This window comes from Equus przewalskii, chromosome 10, assembly GCF_037783145.1.
Source record: "Equus przewalskii isolate Varuska chromosome 10, EquPr2, whole genome shotgun sequence".
Lineage (NCBI taxonomy): Eukaryota > Metazoa > Chordata > Mammalia > Perissodactyla > Equidae > Equus > Equus przewalskii.
Window position 1 is genome coordinate 21,774,369 of NC_091840.1, and position 22,057 is coordinate 21,796,425.

At 40.5% G+C, this 22,057-nt stretch overlaps 2 protein-coding genes across 5 annotated transcripts; both read left to right on the forward strand.

Annotated features, from left to right (window-relative positions):
- Nucleotides 1-1,807: 1,807 nt before the first annotated feature.
- On the forward strand, nt 1,808-9,886 carry KRT20 (keratin 20). 4 transcript variants are annotated; one of them, XM_070561996.1, is made up of 8 exons: nt 1,891-2,374; nt 4,314-4,396; nt 5,729-5,885; nt 6,219-6,380; nt 6,514-6,639; nt 7,578-7,798; nt 8,533-8,656; nt 9,074-9,886. In XM_070561996.1, exons 1-8 carry the CDS (start codon nt 1,967-1,969, stop codon nt 9,077-9,079), a joined length of 1,287 nt encoding a protein of 428 aa, XP_070418097.1. In that variant the 5' UTR covers nt 1,891-1,966; the 3' UTR covers nt 9,080-9,886. The 4 variants fall into 4 exon arrangements, with proteins under 4 accessions (XP_070418098.1, XP_070418097.1, XP_008537842.2 ...); XM_008539620.2 differs by having other exon boundaries at nt 8,533-8,549; XM_070561997.1 differs by lacking the exon at nt 8,533-8,656 and having other exon boundaries at nt 1,808-2,374; nt 7,578-7,824.
- Nucleotides 9,887-16,096: 6,210 nt separating this feature from the next.
- Nucleotides 16,097-21,831, forward strand: KRT12 (keratin 12). The gene is made up of 8 exons (XM_008539635.2): nt 16,097-16,714; nt 17,299-17,381; nt 18,350-18,506; nt 19,415-19,576; nt 19,674-19,799; nt 19,936-20,156; nt 20,828-20,898; nt 21,365-21,831. Exons 1-8 carry the CDS (start codon nt 16,166-16,168, stop codon nt 21,460-21,462), a joined length of 1,467 nt encoding a protein of 488 aa, XP_008537857.2. The 5' UTR covers nt 16,097-16,165; the 3' UTR covers nt 21,463-21,831.
- Nucleotides 21,832-22,057: the final 226 nt, after the last annotated feature.

Sequence of the window (22,057 nt, forward strand, 5' to 3'; positions counted from 1 at the left end):
GAACTGCTCTGCTCCTGCTGTGAGTATGTGCACCTGCAGGGAAGACAGGCAACTGTGGAAGCTTCTGCCAGCGAAATTCACTGGGGATCCTAGGAGGGGGCAGCCGCAGCTGCAGGATAGTTGGAGCAGGGCCTGTCTCACGGTGGGGGTTGAGCTGACCGTATACAGCGGAGAGAGACTCCTCCACACACCAGGTCAGGTGGAAAGCACTATGCTGTTTATTCTAAGTTGCTACAGAACAAGACCTGATGCCAGGTAGTGACTGAGAAATGTAAATATATTGTCTAGTCTTAGAACGTTAGAATTAGGAAAAATCTTCAAAATCACCTATCCACCACTCACCTAAATTCACTTAATTCACTTCCCCAAATTACATCTCCAAATGTTATAAATGTTTCATTTCTGCTTTACATATTCAAGGTTTTGTGTTTGTATAAAATATTTTAATAGTCTTATGAAATATAATCTCTAAACAAGGATAAACTTAAAAGCCAAAAAGAAAGCATAAAACAGAGATTCGGAAGACCATTGTTCTTATGCAAATCAAAACTACAATGAGATATCAGCTCACATCTGTTTGAATGGCTATCATCAAAAAGACAAGAGGTAACAAACGCTGGTGAGGATGTGGAGAAAAGGGAACCCTGCTGCACTGTTGGTGGGAATGCAAATTGGTGAGGCCACTACGGAAAACAGTATGGAGGTTCCTCAAAGAATTAAAAATAGAACTACCATATGACCCAGCAATCCCACTCTGGGTATATAGCTAAAGGACATGAAATCACTATCTCGAAGAGATATCTGCTCTCCCATGTTCGCTGCAGCATTATTCACAATATCCAAGGCATGGGAACAACCTAAGTGTCCATCAACAGATGAATAGATAAAGAAGGCGTTTTACACACAATCATGTGCTAGGTAATGAAGTTTCAGTCAGCAATGGGCCACCTATACAATGGTGGTCCCATAAGATTAGTACCACATAGCCTTAGGTGTATAGTAGACCGTACCATCTGGGTTTGTGTAAATACACTCTCTGATGTGCACACAATGACAAAATTGCCTAATGACACATTTCTCAGAACGTATTCCCATCAAGTGACACATGACTGTATATACATATATAATGAAGTATTATTCCGTCATAAAAAAGAAGGAAATTCTGCCATTTGCAACAACTTGGAGGGAACTTTAGGGCATTTTGCTAAGTGAAATAAGCCAGAGAGAAAAAGACAAATACTGCATGGTATCACTTATGTGTGGAATCTTAAAAAAAAAAAAAAAAAAAAGTCAAACTCATAGAAACAGTGGTTTCCAGGGGCTAGGGGTGGGGGAAATAGGGAGAAATTGGTAAAAGGATACAAACTTCCGGCTATAAGATGAATAAGGTCTGAGGGTCTAATTTCAACATGGTGACTATAGTTGAAAACACTGTATTGTACAATTGAAGTTTACTAACAGAATAGAACTTAAATGTTCTCGCCAAAAAGAGAAAGATAAATAAAAAAAGAAATTTTTTAAACGTTCTTTATTGCCAGTGTGACTTACTATTATGTACCCACATCTGTCTCTTTAGGAACCTAAATTATTCATAGATCACGAATATTCTTTATGTGTATATTAGAATGAAAAAAATCTGCCAAGGCAGGGGCAAGGGCTAAAAGAATACACCTTCCTGTTTCCTTTTGTTAACTCTGTTTGAAAAAAGAAATCACCCCTGAGAAAAGCTTCTAAGAAATGCCTCTAGTGGTAATTTCTGGAATGGAATTAAACAGATCGCTGTACAAAGGGGGAAAAAAAAAAAAGCAAAGCAGGATGGACTGTGGTGTCAACTCTTAGGTGAGAGGTCAACAGAGGAGGAGTTTCTTTCCTGTGAACTCTATAAAAGGTCAGCTCATCCACCACCGAGAGACAGACTCTGCTCCATCCATCCTGAGGCTGCAGCTGCTCCCTCCTAGAATCCCCAATGGATTTCACTGGCAGAAGCCTCCACAGAAGCGTGAGTTCCTCCTCGCGGGGCCCTGCACTCAGCGTAAGCAGCTCCATGTATAGACTGGGGGGCACGCAGCACCTCCAGGTTGCACCCAGCGTCTATGGAGGGGCTGGAGGCCACGGCACTCGCATCTCGACCTCCCGCCGCGTAGTGAGCTATGGGGGCGATCTCTCCGGAGGGGACCTGCTTGTCGGCAATGAGAAGATGGCCATGCAGAACCTAAATGACCGCCTAGCAAGCTACCTAGAAAAAGTGCGCTCCCTGGAGCAGTCCAACTTGCACCTCGAAGTGCAGATCAGGCAGTGGAATGAAACCAACGCGCCTAGCGCCAGTCGGGACTACAGTGCGTATTACAAACAAATCGAAGCCCTGCGAAATCAGGTGAGGGATGATGCCTGTGTTTTCTACTCCACTGTTTAGCTGCATGGTCTATCAGGAGGGCATATACACTAGCTGGTCCAAATGGACATTGTAAAGCAAATTAGGCTGAAATGCTACATCTATAAAAATGGTATATTCTATCATCTACCCTTAGTGCAGGAGTACCTGACCACATAACAGGATGATTTGTAAGCCATACTTTTTAAAAATTTTTTAAATCTAATTAGATACAAAATATGAAAATTTTATCCTCCAGTCTTAGAATCTGTATTTTTGTCACAGTTTACCAAGTCAGGCTAAGTGGATAGTAAACATTTTTTCTGAAAAGAGCTAAAATTTTTTTATGCGATAATGCTTTTTTCAATGTCTTCCTCTTGTTCCCATCAAGGGTTTCAAAACTTGATGTTTTATGTAGATGTTATAATACAAGTATTAGAATAGTGTAACACAGATTTCAATGATGAAGTGATTCAGGGAGAAAATGGGCGGAAGGGGTTTAGGTCTTAATGGTCTTAAAAATCCAGGGATTTTTTACATGTCCTGTTCAATAACCTGATCGTCATCACCAAGCAGTTCAGAAACCACTGCTACAGTAATAAAATGTTCTATTACCCCAATTCAAATTTATTGCAATCATATCAGAACCTGCTCCTGTGTCATCCAAGAAAGGTGGGGTTCTCTGTTTCATCAATCATGGAATAAAAGAAGACTTCGTTCCTAATTGAAAATTTCAGATATGACACCAAGCACTTTCTCTGCTTTAAAATTCTTATCTAATCAAGAAAAGTGTCCCTTTCGTTTTCATTTCTATTTTAGCTTTCATATTCCTTTAGAGCAAAAGCCACTAACTTACCAGCAAGGCTCTTTTTCTTTCATTGTATTGGACATCAGTTTGATTTAATTCAGATGCCACAGGGAGTTACGTTGGGGTTTCAGGAACTATGGGGATCCGAGGCAAAGGTGTTTAAGTTGCCCTTTCTGCCAACAGGTCATTCTTCTCAGATTCCCACTAAAAAATTCAAAATCAGCCAACCATTCTCGCCTACCTGTCTCATAATTCATGTCTCTGAAGCTGTTGTGGATCATCCCAAACACATAGGCACAGCCATCTGTTCCATTTATCTGGGAAGATTCAGTACATGAAGGAAGGCAGCTCTCTCCAGAACTGGATCTGCTGAAAGACATAGGTCATTGTAACGTGCTCTACAAGCAGACTTCTGATCCACATGCATCTTAGAGAATTCGCCCATTAGGAAACTGCTTCTGAAGATCAGGGGCTTATTTATCCTGATGGCTCCAGTGCCCAGGACAACTCCCACCACATAGCAAGTGCCCATTCATTCAGCCAGTATTTAGTAGACACTAACCAGGTGCTGGCACCATGCTGGCACTGGAGAATATGGTGGTGAACATAATGCGATTTAGGGGGAAACAGGCATGGAAAAAGGCAGCATTTATCCCACGCAGAGGGAAAATGCCAGCACGGAGGGCTGTGGAGGGCAGTGAGAGCACAGGCAGCTCATCCAGTTCTGTTTTGAGGAAATCAGAGAAGGATTCCTGGAAGCAAAGATGTCTAAGCTGAGACATGGAGGAGGAGGAGGAGGAGGAGGCGTTCACCAAGTGACAGAGGCTCAGAGGCGTGTTCTGAGCAGGAACATCAAAGGCAGGGCACTCAGTAAGGTTGATGGCTCCAATTGAATTAAATTCTCCTTTTGTAAAGTCACAAGAAAGCTGACCAAACCCTGGGGACTAGAGTTGCATTTTAAGAATCTGTTATGTTAAATACCCATATCATTATTTTTCCTTTCTATTTTCACGTGGAAATTCTTGAAATGAACATCATCTTTGATGTAATAGTGGCTGTATCTGAGGATAAACTCAATCATTTTAGGCTCCTATCCAATTGAAAAAGTCATTTTTTTTCTCATGTATTTTCCAGATTGAAGATGCTCAACTGAAAAATGCCCGATGTGTCCTACAAATTGATAATGCAAAACTGGCTGCTGAAGACTTCAGACTGAAGTAGGTTCTTTAACACCATGGTAGAACTTCCTGAAAAGAAATTCTTCTTAGTAATCCTTCATGACACTCGGCTTTACATATGATTGTTGGTAAAGGAGCTACCATTAAATATTTTCAGAATCTTGGAATTTAAAGAGTGTTAGAAGCTATCTGGTCTAGCCCAGCACTCAGGGCTGGACTTCTCTCTCCCACAATCCTAAAATCTTGTCACCCCGTGTGTAACTGAACACTGCCAGTAACTACTACTGTTTTCCTTGCTGTGGTCTGGTTGCTAGAACTTTCTTGTTTAGTAACCTGGCATCTACCTTTTCGCCCACTGAACCTAATTCTGTCCTTTGAAGTAATAACAAAACAGTTTACAAGCCCTTCTGCGTAAGCGCCCTTCTGTTACCCAAAGGGGCCATCTATCTACCCTTAGTGATTCTCCAAGTGAGCCATCCGTGTTCCTTCAAGTGCCTACAAGTGTATGACTTAAGTTCCAGCGGTGACTCTGGATGCTTTCTAATTTGCCAGAGTTTTACAGTACGGTCTAGCCAACCAAAGAACTAGGACTATGATCAAAGCAGTTCAAATTGTGTTCACTCTCTTGTAGTCATTTCATGCTACATGTGATCAGAGCTGTTGCTCATAAACTGCTTCTACGCTAGGGCTTCCTCATTATTGTGCAATGCATCAGCACTAAAAAGTCTTTTGTGATTCAGAAGTTTAGCATTTTAACACTACAAGGAATCAAAGAGAAGGAAATGGGAAAGTAGATCTGAAGGTTAAAGCAGTAAGTGTTCATTAATTTCAATTTTGCTAGGTCAGAATCTGAGTGTTCCATTGCATTATCATTTTTTAAAGTGTGCTACTATAATAAAAATGGGAGTATATGAGATTATAGAGGAGAAGGCATGAATTTTTAAGATAGTTCACTTTGGATGCATCTGTTTACAAAATACTAAAAATAAATTGATCGTGTGCATTCATTAAGTAGCTCCAACTAGCCATCATTTAATATCAATAATGAAAACACTTTGACAACACACTAATTAAAGCAAAACACTTTTTTATTTCCTTTAAAATATATTCTAGAATTTAGGAACTTTTAGGAGTTATTTTAGATTGCTTTGTTACCAATCACGCCAAATCACAGAGATTATATTATGGAGCAAATTATCTGATTCCAAGGTTCTCATAAATATTTTTGGAATGTATAAAGGGGGATACAATCATGTACTGAAATTGATCTCCCTGTATACCACATAAACTCCATCTCATTATATTAAGATTATCGCTTCTATAATGGCTTCAGAAGAACTGAATTATCTCTGCACACTAATTAATCCACAGGTATGAGACTGAGAGAGGGATTCGCCTAACAGTGGAAGCTGATCTCCAAGGCCTCCATAGGGTCCTGGATGATCTAACTCTACGTAAAACAGACTTGGAGATTCAAATCGAAGAATTAAAGAAAGACCTGATTCTCCTCCAAAAAGAACATCAGGAGGTGAGAAAATATTCAGAAGTGGTATTGGGCATGATAAAATGGCTCTAATAAGAACAAGGAGGAGAAAGAGGAGGAGGAGGAAGGGTGGATGGCGGAGGTGATGGTGAAGAAGATGACGACAATAATGATGTAAGCCCTAACTTCTTTTCCTAAAGTTGCTGTCAGGGTTAATGACTTAGAGCAATATTTGGACTATAATAAGCCCTATCTAAGTTTATTATTTTCTTTCTTTTTCTACTCGGTCCCAATTGAAGAAGACTTATTTTGTTTTTTCTGCCCAGCCTCATCTGAGAATGTGCTTCAGACTATAATCAGGGATTTTCTCTCTCGTAGGAAGTGAACAGCCTACGCAGACAGCTGGGCAACACTGTCAGTGTAGAGGTGGATGCTGCTCCGGGCCTGAACCTCAGCGCCATCATGGATGAAATGAGGCAGAAGTATGAAGCCATGGCCCAGGAGAACCTTCGGAAGGCTAAAGAGCAGTTTGAGCTACAGGTAAGAGCATAATTCTAAAGGGTAAGTAAATGTGAAGAAGCCGTCCTACAAAAAAGAGAGGACTCATTTTCTTCCTTCCTTCCTTCCTTCCTTTCCTTCCTTATTTATTTTTTCATTTTTGGAACGTGTCTAGATTGAAACTCTGCATCAAGAAGTCATCCTGAGCTCTAAAGAGTTAAAAGAAAATGAGGGTCGCATAAAGGAGCTGAGACGCACCTACCAGAACCTGGAGATAGACCTCCAGTCCTATCTCAGTAAGGTAGAGCACATCTAACTTCCAACTCACAATGTAGTGTGTGTTTACTAAGTGCCCAGGTTGGGAACTCTGGAAATGCAAAGACCTACATGAAATAACCCCTCTCCCTGCAGAACTGGCAGGGAAACAGGCCAAACAATGGATTATAATTAAAAGACAGAAAGAAATTAAGGAAAAGGGCAATGTACTGCAAGGATGCATAGGAAAAAGCAGATATGGAGACTTCACAGGGAAAAGTGGCATTTAAACTAGATTTGAAAACTTGAGATGAATTTTTAAGCTGGAGAAAAGGGGTAAAGACCTTCCAGGCTAAGCAAATCAGTCAGCTCATGATAAATTATGCTGTCGTAACAACTCTAAAATCATAGTGCTTTAAAACAACAACACTACATCCATTATGGGTTGGCTGCAGCTCTGCTCCAATAACATTTCTGCTCCATGAGATAAGGCTAAAGGAGTAGATCCTAGCTGGGACATGCCATGCTGTCACAGAAAGAAAAGAGCAATGGCCAGACCATGTGATAGCTCTTAAAGCTTCTCCTCAGAAAAGGTGTTTGTCAGGTTCACCTGCATTTCGTTAGCCAAAGAAAGCCACATGACCAAACCTGGTGTCAAAGGGATGAGGAAATCTACTCCTCCACTTGGAGGGGCACCACAAATTGCAGGGGAGGGAAGCAAATATTGAGAACAATAATACAATGCCACAGTAAGAAAACAGTGAGCCCAGTGCTAAAAACAAATAAACAAAAACCCCAAGAGCTAGTGATCCTAGCTAGCTGCCTGAGGTTGCCTACATGGAAAGAGTAGGAGATAAAGCTAGAAATATGCATGATGCCCACAATAACTAGCTGCAGAAATTCTTCTGAAAAGAAATTAAAATTGAGTCACCTCTTAAATCAAGTCCTCAAATAAGAAACATCCACTTTTTCTTGTGCTCATAGAAAGACTCTTTGGAGCGTACACTAGCAGAGACCAAAGCTCGTTATGCTGACCAGTTGGCCACCATCCAGGCACTGCTAAGCACCCTAGAGTTCCAGCTGATGCAGATTCGGACTGATGCAGAACGCCAGAACAACGACTACAGTATTCTCCTTGACATAAAGACCCGGCTTGAGCAGGAAATTGCAACATACCGCCGCCTTCTGGAAGGAGAAGATGTAATGTAAGGCTCTTAGAATCAGGGGATATGTGTCAATGTCTATATGTTGTGCTATTTTAACGTTTCCACATTAAACCCTGTCACTTATTCCCCAGCACCAGTGCAATGCCTAGCACAAAAGCAACTACACGCACACACACCCCAACAACAACAACAACAAAACAAAAATATACCAAAACTTCTTGGTATACTTATGCACACCCCCAAAAATACCAAGTACAGCCTTAGTACTTGAGGTCGTGTCATAGGACTGAGTTAGAGATGGTTATACAGATGATACAGATTATGCTTATGTTAATTTTTCTGATTAATACAAAGTCAAAAGCACAATAATTTTTTTAAATTCTCACTGAGAGGTCATGAATTCAACAGGCCGCAGAGGCCTGCGGGAACCAGTCTGAGACTCCTCAGGGCAGCAGTGGCAACTGTCTTCCAATACCACATCCAAGAAAGTCAGCAAGAGAACAAGAGTTAAATTTCCATTGTAATTGTGTTTATTTTAATTACAGAAACTTCTAGCCTACATTAGAGGAGTCGCTTCTGAAGCTATGTATCTTTCAAGTTAAAAAGTAAGGCGCTTAAGTTTGAAGTAGTAAGCATTATAAAGGGGAAAAAAATATAAACCATGGCATTAACACACACATCACTCAGACTTTGTTTTGAAACAAAAAAGGTGAGACAATGCTTCACTTTCAAAATGGCAATAACACTTTTTTCTGTTTTTCTTTTCTTAAAAGCCACCTGGAGGAGAGAGGTAAGTGTTCTAATTTTGACACATTTCCTGTAAGACTGAATGCTCACTCCGTAGCTTACCACTTCTTATCTACCGCTGGTGAAAAGTACAGGGAGACCAGCTCTCAAGTGAGTGGATATTACCATAGGGATTCTGAAAATCAGGCACGTCAGATAAAGACACCTCCATGTGGGGAATTGTCACACTCCCTGTGACAGGGTGATTTTCTTGGCCCATACTATTGCTGTCCTGAGACATTCTGAGATCGTGAAAAGGAAAAATAAGATGAAAGTTGCAGTTTGCTTAATTCAATATTGTCTATTTCTCTTTGGGGTGGGAAGAGTAGAAAATGTTTAAATTGGGGGAGAGAGGCACATTTTCTGCATTTATTTATAAAACAAACTTAAGACCATTTAAGAAAGAGAATAGCTTTAACTTTTTCTAAAAGAAAATACATACAAAATAATAATAATTTAAAGTTGAATATTATAAACCAGCAGAGTCATGTGTCTGAATTAACATTTTATGTTTAAATCTAAATTCAGATATAAAGAAAACCAGGAAGATCAAGACAGTAGTGCAAGAAGTAGTGGACGGCAAGGTCGTGTCTTCTGAAGTCAAAGAGGTGGAAGAAAACATGTAAAGAGCTGCCAGAAGGAGATGCTGCTGAAGCTTTGAAAGAAATGTAGCTATAAATTTTGCTCCCTACAAGAAAGTGGCCATCAGAAAGTACTATTAATGCTTTGTAGTGTTCGAGGAGTGGGGGGAAAGCCCATTTATCAGTCTCTGTAATTGAATATGAATTTTACTCAGGGGAGTTGCAAATTGCCTGTAAAAATGAAATCCAATGAGCACTAGGATATTTAAAACATCATTACTGCCATCTTTATCTCGAAGCACATTAATTACAAGCTATAGACAACCTAATATCAATTCATTAATGTTCCTGAAAATTACAGCACATTTCAATTATACTAAATTTCACAAAGCAGAGGAGTCTATGCAAATTGCAAATAAACCTCTCTCACTAATTTTTCCTGCTTCTGAGTTGTAAACTCTCCTCTCAGGGACCCCTGGATAATGGAGCCATTTCTTGATTCGTTTCATTGAATTTTCAGTATCGGTACCATTCTGCTAGCTTTGAGCTATATCTGCTTTTTTTTTCATTGTCTCCATTGCCTTTTAAAACTCAACTCCACTCTTTGAATAATTTGAGAGTCAAATTCCAATCATAAATGCTGAGCAGAAGAAGAATGAAGCACATTATGCTTGAAATGGGAGTAGATTGAAAGCAAAATTAGTAAAACCTTCCTCACAGCAGAATGCTTCTCCTTATGATAATAAACTGCATAAATCATTGGGTGGTCTCCTTTTTTTATGTGGTGAACGTATTATAAAGTGTTTCTCACTATTTTTTTAATAACAAGTTTAATGAGATATAATTCACACACCATAAAATTCATCCTTGTAAAGTGTACACATAAGCGGTCTTTAGTACATTCACAGATTTGTGCAACCATCACCACTATCTAATTTTAGAGCATTTCATTACCCCAAAAGAAACCACATTAGTAGTCACCCCCATTCCCCTTCCCCCCCCCCGCCCCCAACAACCACTGATCCACTTCCTCTCTCTATGGATTTGCCTAGTCTGGACATTTCATGTAAATGAAATCATACAATGTATTCTTTTGTACACAAATGTTCATGGTAGAATTATTAATAATAGCCCAAAAGTGAAAACAACTCAAATATCTATCAATTGATGAATGGATAAACAAAATGTCATATCCGTACAATAGAATGTTGTTTGGCAATAAAAAGGAACGAAGTACCGACGCATGCTGCAACATGGATGAACCTTGAAAACATTATGCCAAGTAAAAGAAACCGGATACAAATAGATGCATATTGTAGTCTCACGTTTTTTGCATTTTATTGAGCAACAACTGCCTTGCAAATGTTCACAGGAAAGATAAATTTACCTTCCATTATTGTATTCTAGTAAATGGATAGCTTGGATTTAAATTTTGAGACTATGTAAGTTTGTAAATAAATAGGATTTTGAGTGTAATTATTACATTGAAAATAATAACATGATTTACTTAAGAATAATAATATCTACCATTTGTTAAGCACTTACTATGAGCTAAACAATATGCCAGGCATTTTATGTGCATTTCTCATTTAATCTTCACAATAACTCTGTGAGGTAGAAACTGTTAGATTGACTCATATAAACTTGCCAATATGTGATCATTTTTGACCTTCACAGATAGTAATTTCATATGGTTTGACCATATTATATTATCCCCATTTTACGTATGAGGATTATGTATGAAGACATGAAAAAAGGACTTTCCCAAAGCCACAGCTACCAAGTAATGGAGCAAGACTGAACCTCAGGGCTGTCTGTCTGAAGTCATGATACGCTTTTAAGCAACATGACAAACAATTACAGGGTCATGCTTGAAATGAACGTTTGCCTATCCTTAATTGTTTTGTTGTTTCATAATTGTCATTTTCACTAACCAGACACTTACAACACCCAACTGTCACAAATGTCCAGCTAACATCACACACAAGACTTGATTTAGCACAACTTTTGTCAGAAAAGATATTATTTTCACTCATTCTCATTCCCATGCTTTTCAAAGAAGTGAAGAGGTTTCACTCTCATTTTTTTCTTAATTTCCTTCCAAGTTACTCTAGTTAGTAAACTGCTTTGAAAGACATTAAGAACTTTCGGAAGTGAATTCTTTTTCACCTACCAAGACACATTCCAGGATAGTCTGAAACTCTGACATGCAAAGACCAGAGATCGTGAGTCTGATTAATAAAAATCCTACAGAAGATGGGTTTGACATTCACCAGGCTTGGCCATGTCATATGGCAATAATGACCCTTTGTTAAAAGAGGTAGGATTCTTATTTTTAACTCAATTTTCTATCATAAAAATGAAGATTAATCCTTGCCTTTTGGCCTATCTCTAGTTGTTTCCAAGTAATCTTTTAGAGAAAGTAGGTGAGACCATATACACACATGGAACAAGATGGTTCCACCTCTGGCTTTGCCAGTGGTTACTGTGTGAAAGTGAAGCATCAATCTCCATTTCTATCTATACTTCTTATACAAGCTAAGAAACAGAACAGTACAATCCTATTTCTGACAGGCATACAGATCCAGAGAAGACTCCTAGTCTTTAAATAGAGGTCTCTTCATTACACATTAGAATCATCATCAATATATTTCACGACTTTATATGAAATCAGTGCAGAAGTGGAGCTATAGAACTCAGAGAGATCAGCTAGACGTGAGGGTAGGATGGAAATAACTAGTTTCTCTGGGCTTTGAGAATTACTTCTACACAGATCCTTACAACATCTAAAAAGAAGAATGACGTGGAATGATATAAAATCAAAATCTGACCAGTGGTCACCTCTGGTCTCACCCTTACTCACCTGGGGGCAGTTTCAGGGACCTGAGTACACCGTCAAATCACAATGCCAACTTGAAGCATTGCTTAGTGATTTTAATTTTTCAATTTCCCTCCAAACATCTGTTTTCTCTCCCCTAGACTCACTTCTAACATTCCTCTTACCAGGGTATTATTTTATCTTCCTCCTCCTCTCTTTTGCCATGTACGATCCTCCCCTGCTTTTGAGAACCACCGAGTTCTGAAGTCCAGAAATCATCCTCAAGCATGACCCTGGGGTCCTTGTTCATCCTCATCTCAATATCACAGCGTAAAATCTCAGTAACCCAATATTCTTTCACTCACTCACGGGATCTCAAAACGTTATTCAAAGCAAAAGTGAAAAGTTTTATGAACCAAGTGATCAGTGAACTGCAGAAAGTAGAAGTTCTGTTTGTATTGGAAAGAATTCATCAGACATGGAAGGATCAGCACACTTTTTACTTAATAAAAATATAAAGATTTACAAATACCACGTAAATAATTATCTCTATTCTGCGTATTCCCTCAACTCTACAAAAATGGAAGACATAATTCTTTGGACGAGTTCCCCCTGGTTCTAGGCATTTTCATCTGTCTCAAATTATGTAATCACTTTGCCAACAAGCACAAGATTGTTTCCGCTTTATACATTCCCACCTTCCTATGTTTTTACAGCTGTCAAAGAAAATTATTTTCACTTTTAAAACCTTTAAAATAGAGGTTTGACTATTTAACTTGGCCCTCCCTGACCCGCCACCCCCCCCCCCCCGACAAAAAGCCAATGAAGAAGAAACATTTCTCTTTTCAACTTCTGAAGTTGCTCCCCATTCATAATTGGATTCAGACTAAATTTTGGTCAAAGCATACCAGTAAATTACAGCAAAATCACTTTCAAATGAAATGAATTTTAAATGACACATTCAAACATATTAAGGATTAAGTTCTCTCAAGTGAAATAAGTCCAGGAGTACAAGGATAAAGTTTAGCCAAACACTAGGCTAAGACTCAAGATTGAAAGTAAATTAGACATAGTCCCTACCTGGAAAGCTTACAGTCTGAGATAATACACACCGTCATGCACCACACAACAACAATGAACTGCATACACCACAGTGGCCCCATAAGATCAGTACCATATAGCCTAGGTGTGTAGTAGGCTAGACCATCTGGATTTGTGTAAGTAGTACAGGGGAGGAAAAAATTTTCCTCTACCCGTCTATGTTCTTCTGGCTGGTTTAAGAATTAAATTGACATGAGACAGATTAACAGTAGAAAAACAAAGAAAAGTTTAATAACACGTATACATGGGAGAAATCCAGGAAAACCAAGTAACTCACCAAAATGGCCCAAGCCACCACCTTAAATACCATCCTTAGCTAAAGACAGAATATGTTGGGGGTGGGAGAGTCAGGGACTTCAAAGACAATTCACAGGGAGTTCAAAAGGAGCAAACATTTAAAAACTAATTGTTTGGCCACACAGAAACAGAACAGAGGGGAGCCCCCAAAAAGCCTTTCTAGGTTCCTCCCTGTCTATCTCCTAGTTCATGTTATGCTAATATGATAGCTGCTTCCTGAGACAGGTTTTTTTAATAGGAATTCTTTCAGGCAGTTAAGCAGGAGGTAACAAAAAAGATTTTGAGTCTTTTGTTTCTTAAAAACAATCAGCCTAAAATAATCCTCATGTTGAAGAGATACATTTCGGGGTGGGAAATTTTGTTGCCCTTCAGTACACTCCATGATGTTCACACAACGACGAAATCACCTAACAATGGATTTAACAGAACGTATCCCCATCATTACATGATGCATGACCGTAATATGCATAGAAACATAAAGGTGTAATGTGTACATACAACATATGGATATTGAGCAAAAGTATTTAAAATTTACTCATAGGCGTTAGAGTTGGAAAGCTTTCATGTTTCAGCACAAAATTGGTTCCAAGTTCAAAAATTCAGGTAAATCATATTCCCATATTTTGTGATCACATCACTAAGTTACAATTCTGAATTTGGCACATTCCCTCTGATCTGTAAGCAAGTAATAGGCTGTTTTCATTTCTATCTCAATAAAATGGAATCACTCTGTCTTGGGGGGGACGCTTCTTGTGAGTGACTAATAATTAACAACCATAATATCAAGTTCCTGTGTGGGAAGTGCAAGTTTAACTAGTATTTTGTAAGACCTCTGGAGATGCAGTTACTTGGCAGAAGTAAAACCAAAGACACGTTTTCCTATACGTCTGCAGGATTTCATGTGTGGTGTCATTTCTTATAAACCATGAAGAGTAGATCTCTGGGTCTCAGCCTGTACACGGAGAAATGAAGTTGGAGGAGAAAGCTTTCATGAAAAGGAAAGAGCCAAAGCTCCTGGTGATGTGCAGGACAGAAACCCAGTCACACGATTGGAGGGTCAGAGTGACCCTCTGTCCTTTTGTTTTCACTGTAAGCAGCAGGGTTTTGTTGTCTATGGAAGGTGTTGCAGACTCGAATCCTATATTTGCCACCTCCTGACTGTGTGGCCTTGAATAAGTCACTTAACATCCTGATCCTCAGATTGCTCATCTGTGAAATGGGTTAAAAGTATCCACCTTAAGAGGTTGCCACAAAGCTTAAAAATAAGTCTCTAGTTCACAAGGCCCTGTGTCTAGAACATAGTAGGTACATGATAACTACTAAGGATTCAAACAAGGACAAGCTCAGACAAAACGTTCGCAATATAGATTAAAGGAATCCTTGGTAAAAATCTCCATATGAGGCTGAGGTGCTGCCATTTCCACTCAACAGGCTTCTATTCTCTCCAGAAATGAAACAAGTGGAGCACGACCTCTCTCATCAAGCTGAGTCTGCCTCAGATGGCTGCGTCCTTTCTATACCTATTGGAATGAGAAGATGTCATTTCTGCCAATTCTTGCTTATAACACTTTTATTCAGAAATCCAGCTTGCTTGCTCTCTGTGATGGATATAGGTTGGGGGGAAAATGCATCCCTTCACATATGTTCCTTCTAGAATAAAGCAAAAGGAAGTTGTAACTGGATTTCACCATGGGTTCATCATTCCTGTCCCTTGGAAAGTGATAGAAAGGGTCACATAGTCCTTCTGTTTGCCAGAATTGATACTGGATATTCCCCATAGAAGTGTGGCATGGGCTTCGAGAGTAACCCCTCTCCATCTGACCCCAAATCACCAGGGCACCACTGCCGGCTCTGGCTCAGGACTGTTCACAGGACTGAAGAACCTCACCTTTGGGGAGGCTGGACTCGGGGTGGAAAATATCTTGATAGTTGGGGGAGCATGGGTTGAGGGTGCGAGCACTGATACGATTTCAATATACAAAACATCACTGGTATTTTGATACCCTACTGATGCTGGGGGTGGGGTAGTGAACAATCAGATGAGGCTCCTGGTTTCACAGAGTTCACTAAGAATGTCAGTTCTTATGGAAGGGAAGATCTGCTGAAAATACTCTAAGAGTCTACTCAAAAACAGCATTTTTCAATGTTTAGGGGGTCTTTTTTCTGAATCAGGAAAAAGAAACTATACAACATACTAATGACAAGGTTTTAAAATCCTTGAAAATTCAAATTCCAGTATCAATCTGGAAAATGCATTTATTCCCTGTCTCCCACCAGGGCTTTTCACAAAAGTTTCCGAAACTATATTTCACTAAAAGACAGACCAGATCATGTTTAGATGGTTTCTACTGAGTTTTCTAAAGGAAACAAATAAGAAATATGAGTGAAGAACTTTAAGAAGCTTAAGGCCTAGAAAGAAGTATTAACTAATTTATCCATTCAACAATGACTCACTGCTTTCCTACTGTGCATAAGACATTGCACAGTGCCAAGAGTACAGGCAAGAGAATGATCTGGAGAAGAAAAATCCCTTATGACAACCTATCTCTACTCCACCCAGATTTCTTTTTTGTATAACAAATTGGTAATGGGCACAACTATTCAATTATTTCTATACCAATGAGTTTTCAATATGTATAAATCATTTACCAGTTGACCTGGTCAAAAGGGGGGGGGCACCATATTTTGAAAGGAGAGAGTGAACTTTTCAACTGCAACACCCGCCTCCTGCCCTATAAAAGCTTAACCTCTCTGTCTTGCTGACACGGCTTCCTCTCAGGCTGTTGCCACCTTTCCTTGGCCGTGGATCTCTCCAGCAACACCATGTCCCTCTCAGTGCGCACCTCTGGGCTGCCCCGGCGGCTGTCTTCCCAGAGCGGGACGTCGGGCAGAGTCTGGGGCATGTCTGCTTCCAGTGCTGGCGGTGGCTATGGGGGGAGCGCCTTCGGCTTGGGAAGCAGCTGCGGGGGAGGCTTTTCTGCTGCTTCCATGTTTGGCTCCAGCTCTGGCTTTGGTGGTGGCTCTGGAGGTTCGTGTGCAGGAGGACTGGGCACTGCTTATGGGGGAGCCCTGGGAGGGGGCTTTGGAGGCCTGGTGGTTGGATTCGGGGCCAGCCCAGGAGGTGGCTCTCTGGGTGTTCTCTCTAGCAACGATGGAGGCCTTCTTTCCCGATCAGAAAAGGAAACCATGCAAAATCTTAATGACAGATTAGCTTCCTACCTGGATAAGGTGCGCGCTCTAGAGGAGGCTAATACTGAGCTAGAAAACAAAATTCGAGAATGGTATGAAACACGAGGATCTGGAACTGTAGACCCCGGGTCACAGAATGATTACAGTAAATACTATCCATTGATCGAAGACCTCAGGAATAAGGTAAGACTATGGTTCTTTGGAAAGGCTTTGGGAATTATTTTTTACTTTTCTTTTTTGCTATTACAATATTTTACAGTGATAAACCACCTAGAACTTAGATATTTTTCAATTTGGAGCAATTTTTTGACTCAAGATACTTAGTTTCATTTTATCATTTACCATAAAGTGACTCTATTTCCACCACCTTCTGTAGGATATATACGTCTCTTAATTTTTAAATAATATTTTGTAATATACTTTCTTTAAAAAATTAAACTGCCTTAAATTCTTTATTTTTTTTTTTTGCTGAGGAAGATTCGCCCTGAGCTAACATCTGTGCTAATCCTTCTCTATTTTTTAATATATGGGCCACCAGCATAGCATGGCTGCTAATAGCAGTGTAGGTCTGTGCCTGGGAACCGAACCTGGGCTGCCGAAGTGGAGCACACTGAATTTAACCACTAGGCCACGGGGTCTGGGCCCCTAAACTGCCTTAGATTCTTAAATAGCATTTAACATCACCTAAAAACTTCCTGTCAAAAGTATATTTGTATAATACTGATATTTTAAGACCTCATTTTGAGTGTCTTGCCCTGTTTTGCCAGATCATTTCTGCCAGCATTGGGAATGCCCAGCTCATCTTGCAGATCGACAATGCAAGACTGGCTGCCGAAGACTTCAGAATGAAGTGAGTAGAACAAAAGAAAGACTAATGCTAACTGACATGGCCCACCATTTCTTCTTCCGCCCTATTTTCCTGCCCTCACTGATGGCAAATATTTCAAAGCTTCTGCAGCTCACATGCTCCACACATTTAGTGTTTTGGTAAATTCACACTGGGTATTCTAGAAAATAAATAGATTCAAACACAATTCACATTACACGTCGTTAATTATATGTTGCTTAAACCTAGGGCTATGGATCACCATATTTGTAACTTGCTATGGACTCATGATACAACGTGATAATTCCACCAACGTCCAAAACCAACCTTCCCTGTATGAAAATGAATCACTAAGGTTTTTTCCTGGGAGTTAATGAAATGATCTTTTTCCTCATGACACATACAACTAAAATATTAACTACACACTTATTTTATATTCCTTTCCCATATTCCACCCTCCAAGATATAAGGAAGAAACCCTACTGTCCATTTTGCTCCATAAAATTTCCACATGGGATGTTGCAGTGGTAATGATCCTGAACCTATAAAATCTTGGTAAAAGATACCAAGAAAGTATCAATGTTTTAAATTAAATCATGAATAAAAGTTAACCAAAAAGATTAATTATTATTTTATTTTCAACTGCTCTTAGGATTCCACCGGAAACCCCACCTAGAGAGGGGCTGCTCCTGGTCACAGCCAGGGCCGCCAGCGAAAGGGGAAATCGCTCCCTGGGGTGCGGTGCTACGGGGCTTCGTTGCTGGTAGAAGAGCACCACCTCGAATTTTTTCACTTCTCTCCAACTAAGCAGTAAATGATCATGAAAAAAAGGAAAGGAAAATGCTATAAATGCAAAAACAGCATCCTACATTGCAATGCTGCCATTTTTAAATAGTCGCACAGATTTAGGCACAAAATGGCCCTGAAGATGGCAGGAGCCTTACTCCAACAGGTGTGTTGGTTCCCTACAGGGTTTTGTACTTGGTTTTCAGATATGAGAACGAGCTGGCCCTGCGCCAGAACGTGGAGGCCGACATCAACGGCCTGCGCAGGGTGCTGGACGAGCTGACCCTGGCTAGAGCCGACCTGGAGATGCAGATTGAGAACCTCAAGGAGGAGCTGGCCTACCTGAGGAAGAACCATGAGGAGGTCAGTCAGAAAGGGCAGCTCTCTAAGCGGCTGTTTTTCTCCAGACCCCAAAACTACAATTTTAAGTGTACAAATCTGGAGTTAGAACCAATATGGATGATACACTACTGCCCTGTTAAAATGGCCATTTGTTTTGAATTTTTTTGGGGGGGGGGTGGATGTGTGGTGGTCCTGGTGCTAGTGCTGGTGGTATTGGTGGGGGTTCCTGTTAAAGTTTAACAGATTAGAGGCACTTTCTGATTTTGTTATTTTCATCATTAGTTAAAGACAAACAGAATTTTAATTGTCCTGATTTAGTGATTTTTTTTAAATATAGTATTTCTAAAGTTCAAAGACAAAAGTCTACCGATAATACATAATGTTACATATGTTAGAGAAACTGGTTATACCCAGTGTACTACACACCTGGAACTCGGATATGCCGCAAAGTATATCAGAGGCTGGTGCACAGAATCCACACTAATCGTGACCATGGCAATGGGCTTCTAGAGGGCTTTCTACTGGACGTCAATGGCTGTGGCCAACAGTGTGCAAGCCGAAGCCCTGTCTGCAGCCCTGGGTTTGGCAGCTGTAGTTGAAAGCCCCCAGTGCACTGTTTCCACCGGCCCGTCCCTTCTGGTAAAGGCCCTGCATCCCCAAGAAGCAGGGCCAACTCATCCATTAGGCACGGCAGACCAGCGCCTTGGGCCCATGGTAAATTGAGGGAGCCATGAAAATGTCTTAAGTTCTTTTAAAATCAGAGGAAAAATACGAATTTTTAGGTAAGAAAAATGTTTTGATGTATTAGTAGGCTTGTCTATATACCAATGCAGTTGTAAAATATAATGTTTAATATTTTTTGTGGAGGAAGAGGCCCACGAAAGTCATAATGGGCCCCTGCGCCCCTCTCTCTCACTCGCTGCCCCCAGGAGCTCCAAAGCTTCCGGGCAGACGGCCCAGGCCAGGTCAGCGTAGAAATGGACGCTGCCCCCGGAGTGGACCTCACCAGGCTCCTCAACGACATGAGGGCGCAGTATGAAGCCATCGCAGAGCAGAATCGTAAGGATGCGGAAGCCTGGTTCATTGAAAAGGTGCCACTAACGAAAACAGAAGGCTTTGATACGTTCGCAGAAAAGACCGGTGAGAACAGCGCTCACTCACATCCCCTTCCTCCCTTTGCCGTTGCAGAGCGGGGAGCTCAGGAAGGAGATCAGCACCAACACCGAGCAACTCCAGTCCAGCAAGAGCGAGGTCACCGACCTGAGGCGCGCCTTTCAAAACCTGGAGATTGAGCTCCAGTCCCAGCTTGCCATGGTAAGGCGCGCGCAGAAAGACGCAGCTTTTCGTCTTCCAAAGAAAAAGTTGCCCCCAAATTAGTAAAATCATTGGCTGCCTTCATTATTTCAATCCCCTTCATTGTTGTGTCTGTGCATTTCCCTCCCACGTGCAGAAGAAATCCCTGGAGGATTCGTTGGCCGAAACCGAGGGCGACTACTGCGGCCAGCTGTCGCAGGTGCAGCAGCTCATCGGCAGCCTGGAGGAGCAGCTGCTCCAGGTGCGCGCGGACGCCGAGCGCCAGAACGCCGACCACCGGCGGCTGCTGGACGTCAAGCACCGCCTGGAGCTGGAGATCGAGACCTACCGCCGCCTGCTGGATGGCGAGGCCCAAGGGTGAATAGAGGCCTGAGGCTGGAAATAACCTCAGCGGCGGACCGAGAGCGGACGCCTGATGCAGTTTTGGGGGCAACAGAAGGAAGGGTTCTTTAGTTGACAGAAAATAACAAATCTAGTGAAGACATGCCTTGGATTTATTAAATGCTCCACACTTTGCAAAGGGTTATCACCCGTTATCTTACTTGATAATAATTCACAAAATGCTGGGATGAACAATGGCACCACAGACCAGCATACTGCAAACGAGTCACCCATTTGAGTTCTGACGTTATTGCCCCATGCTAAGAATGACACATCAAATAACAGCCACCCAAACACCTCAGACCTACTGTCTGACGTTCCAAAAGTAATAGCAGCCTGGCTTAGTGGGAAAAACTCAGGATTGTAAACTGGGAAATCTAACTTCTGAGACCAGGTCTTCCATTAGTTGCCAGTTCACTTCACTCTGAGAGTTCATTATAGGCACGTGTAAAAATAAGACTGCACTGCCCAATTGACCTGTCTCAGGGTGCATCATTCGATCATTCTTAATCAAGAAATTTGGACTACCTTCTCTAGTTAGCCATAGTTTATGTACATTTCTAATTTTTAGCTCATATAGCAAACTCCTTATTTCTCCTCATTCTGGAAGGCATCATGTGATATCATCTCCCTTGTTTCGTTTACAGTGATGTTTTGGATGAAATTACATCTGTGACAGACTCCAAATCTCAAGCACAGTCAACTGATTCCTCTAAAGGTGTGCAGATTCCCCAAGAACCACTGAAAATAAGTCAGAATCATATTTATTAACAACCAAGACTGTAAGATCTCATTGAGTGTTATTAACCATTTAAATTTAAACCATATTTGTATTCTGAGCCAAGGAAAAACTTTTATGCATTCCTGCAGAAAAATAAGTAGTCTGTACTGTATTAAAACTTTTGATAAGCCCAGAAAGGAAAAATTCTTCCCTACAAAGAGGTATTATGAGCATCATAGTCACTTTTTAAATGTTCAAAAAGAAAAATATTTTCATTTGTACATTCATTTTCATTGAATAAAAAGCATTTTTTCAGAATGCAAAAGTCACTTTCAGAAGTTTAAATTTGATGGATTATATCAGCCAAAACCTAATTTAGAAGCTTTAAGTTAAACAACAACCGATTTTGGGTGAATATTTGAAACACTAACTTTTGCCTCCTTTATTCCATCTTTATCTTTAGACCCAACCAAAACCCGGAAAATCAAGACAATTGTGCAGGAAGTGCTGAACGGTGAGGTGGTCTCATCCCAGGTTCAGGAAATCGAAGAACTAATGTAAAATTTCACAAGATCTGCTCCACGAATGATTCCTTAGGAACAAGAAATTTACAAGTAGAAATGATTCCTTTCAGAGTACGACGCTATGTTAGTTCAATCTCTGTTTTTGTCTGTTTCATTGTCTTTGGATTCCCTATTCACTTTGAGTCCTTTTTGCCCTTCTGGAACAATGTTCAATTGCAAGTCATTGTGGCCATGTTGGTCTTTATAACGAACCAAAATTGCCTTTCATCTTTCTGGACCTGGAGCAGTCTTTTAACAAACTTTCTTCTAGTGACCTGGAACATGTTTTTAATCACAGGACTTTGATCAAGTAGCATTGTTTTAATAAAGCTAATTTTAATAAAAGATAAATAGTAATAACGTGAAATGTCTGCTTGATTCCAACAATAACGTCAAGGGCACAGAGAGAGGTTTGTGACATACTAATAATAAAGTAGGTAAACCCTGGAATAAAGGTGTTGAGGTTGGAAATCAAATCAAGAAGATTGTTTAGAAATTCTGTCCTTTTTTACACCAGCCCGTCAAGGTTACAGCAAAATTATATTGTCCACTACAGGGGATAACAGTCGTCCTGTTCGTTTTCTAGGCTCTTC

Excerpts from the sequence above, each read along its gene's own strand:
- KRT20 (XM_070561996.1), top strand. The coding sequence starts at position 1,967 with ATGGATTTCACTGGCAGAAGCCTCCACAGAAGCGTGAGTTCCTCCTCG. Across the intron at positions 4,397-5,728 it reads GCTGAAGACTTCAGACTGAA|GTATGAGACTGAGAGAGGGA; the intron begins GTAGGTTCTTTA and ends ATTAATCCACAG. Across the intron at positions 5,886-6,218 it reads TCCAAAAAGAACATCAGGAG|GAAGTGAACAGCCTACGCAG; the intron begins GTGAGAAAATAT and ends TCTCTCTCGTAG.
- KRT12 (XM_008539635.2), top strand. The coding sequence starts at position 16,166 with ATGTCCCTCTCAGTGCGCACCTCTGGGCTGCCCCGGCGGCTGTCTTCC. Across the intron at positions 18,507-19,414 it reads TGAGGAAGAACCATGAGGAG|GAGCTCCAAAGCTTCCGGGC; the intron begins GTCAGTCAGAAA and ends CGCTGCCCCCAG. Across the intron at positions 19,800-19,935 it reads TCCAGTCCCAGCTTGCCATG|AAGAAATCCCTGGAGGATTC; the intron begins GTAAGGCGCGCG and ends TCCCACGTGCAG.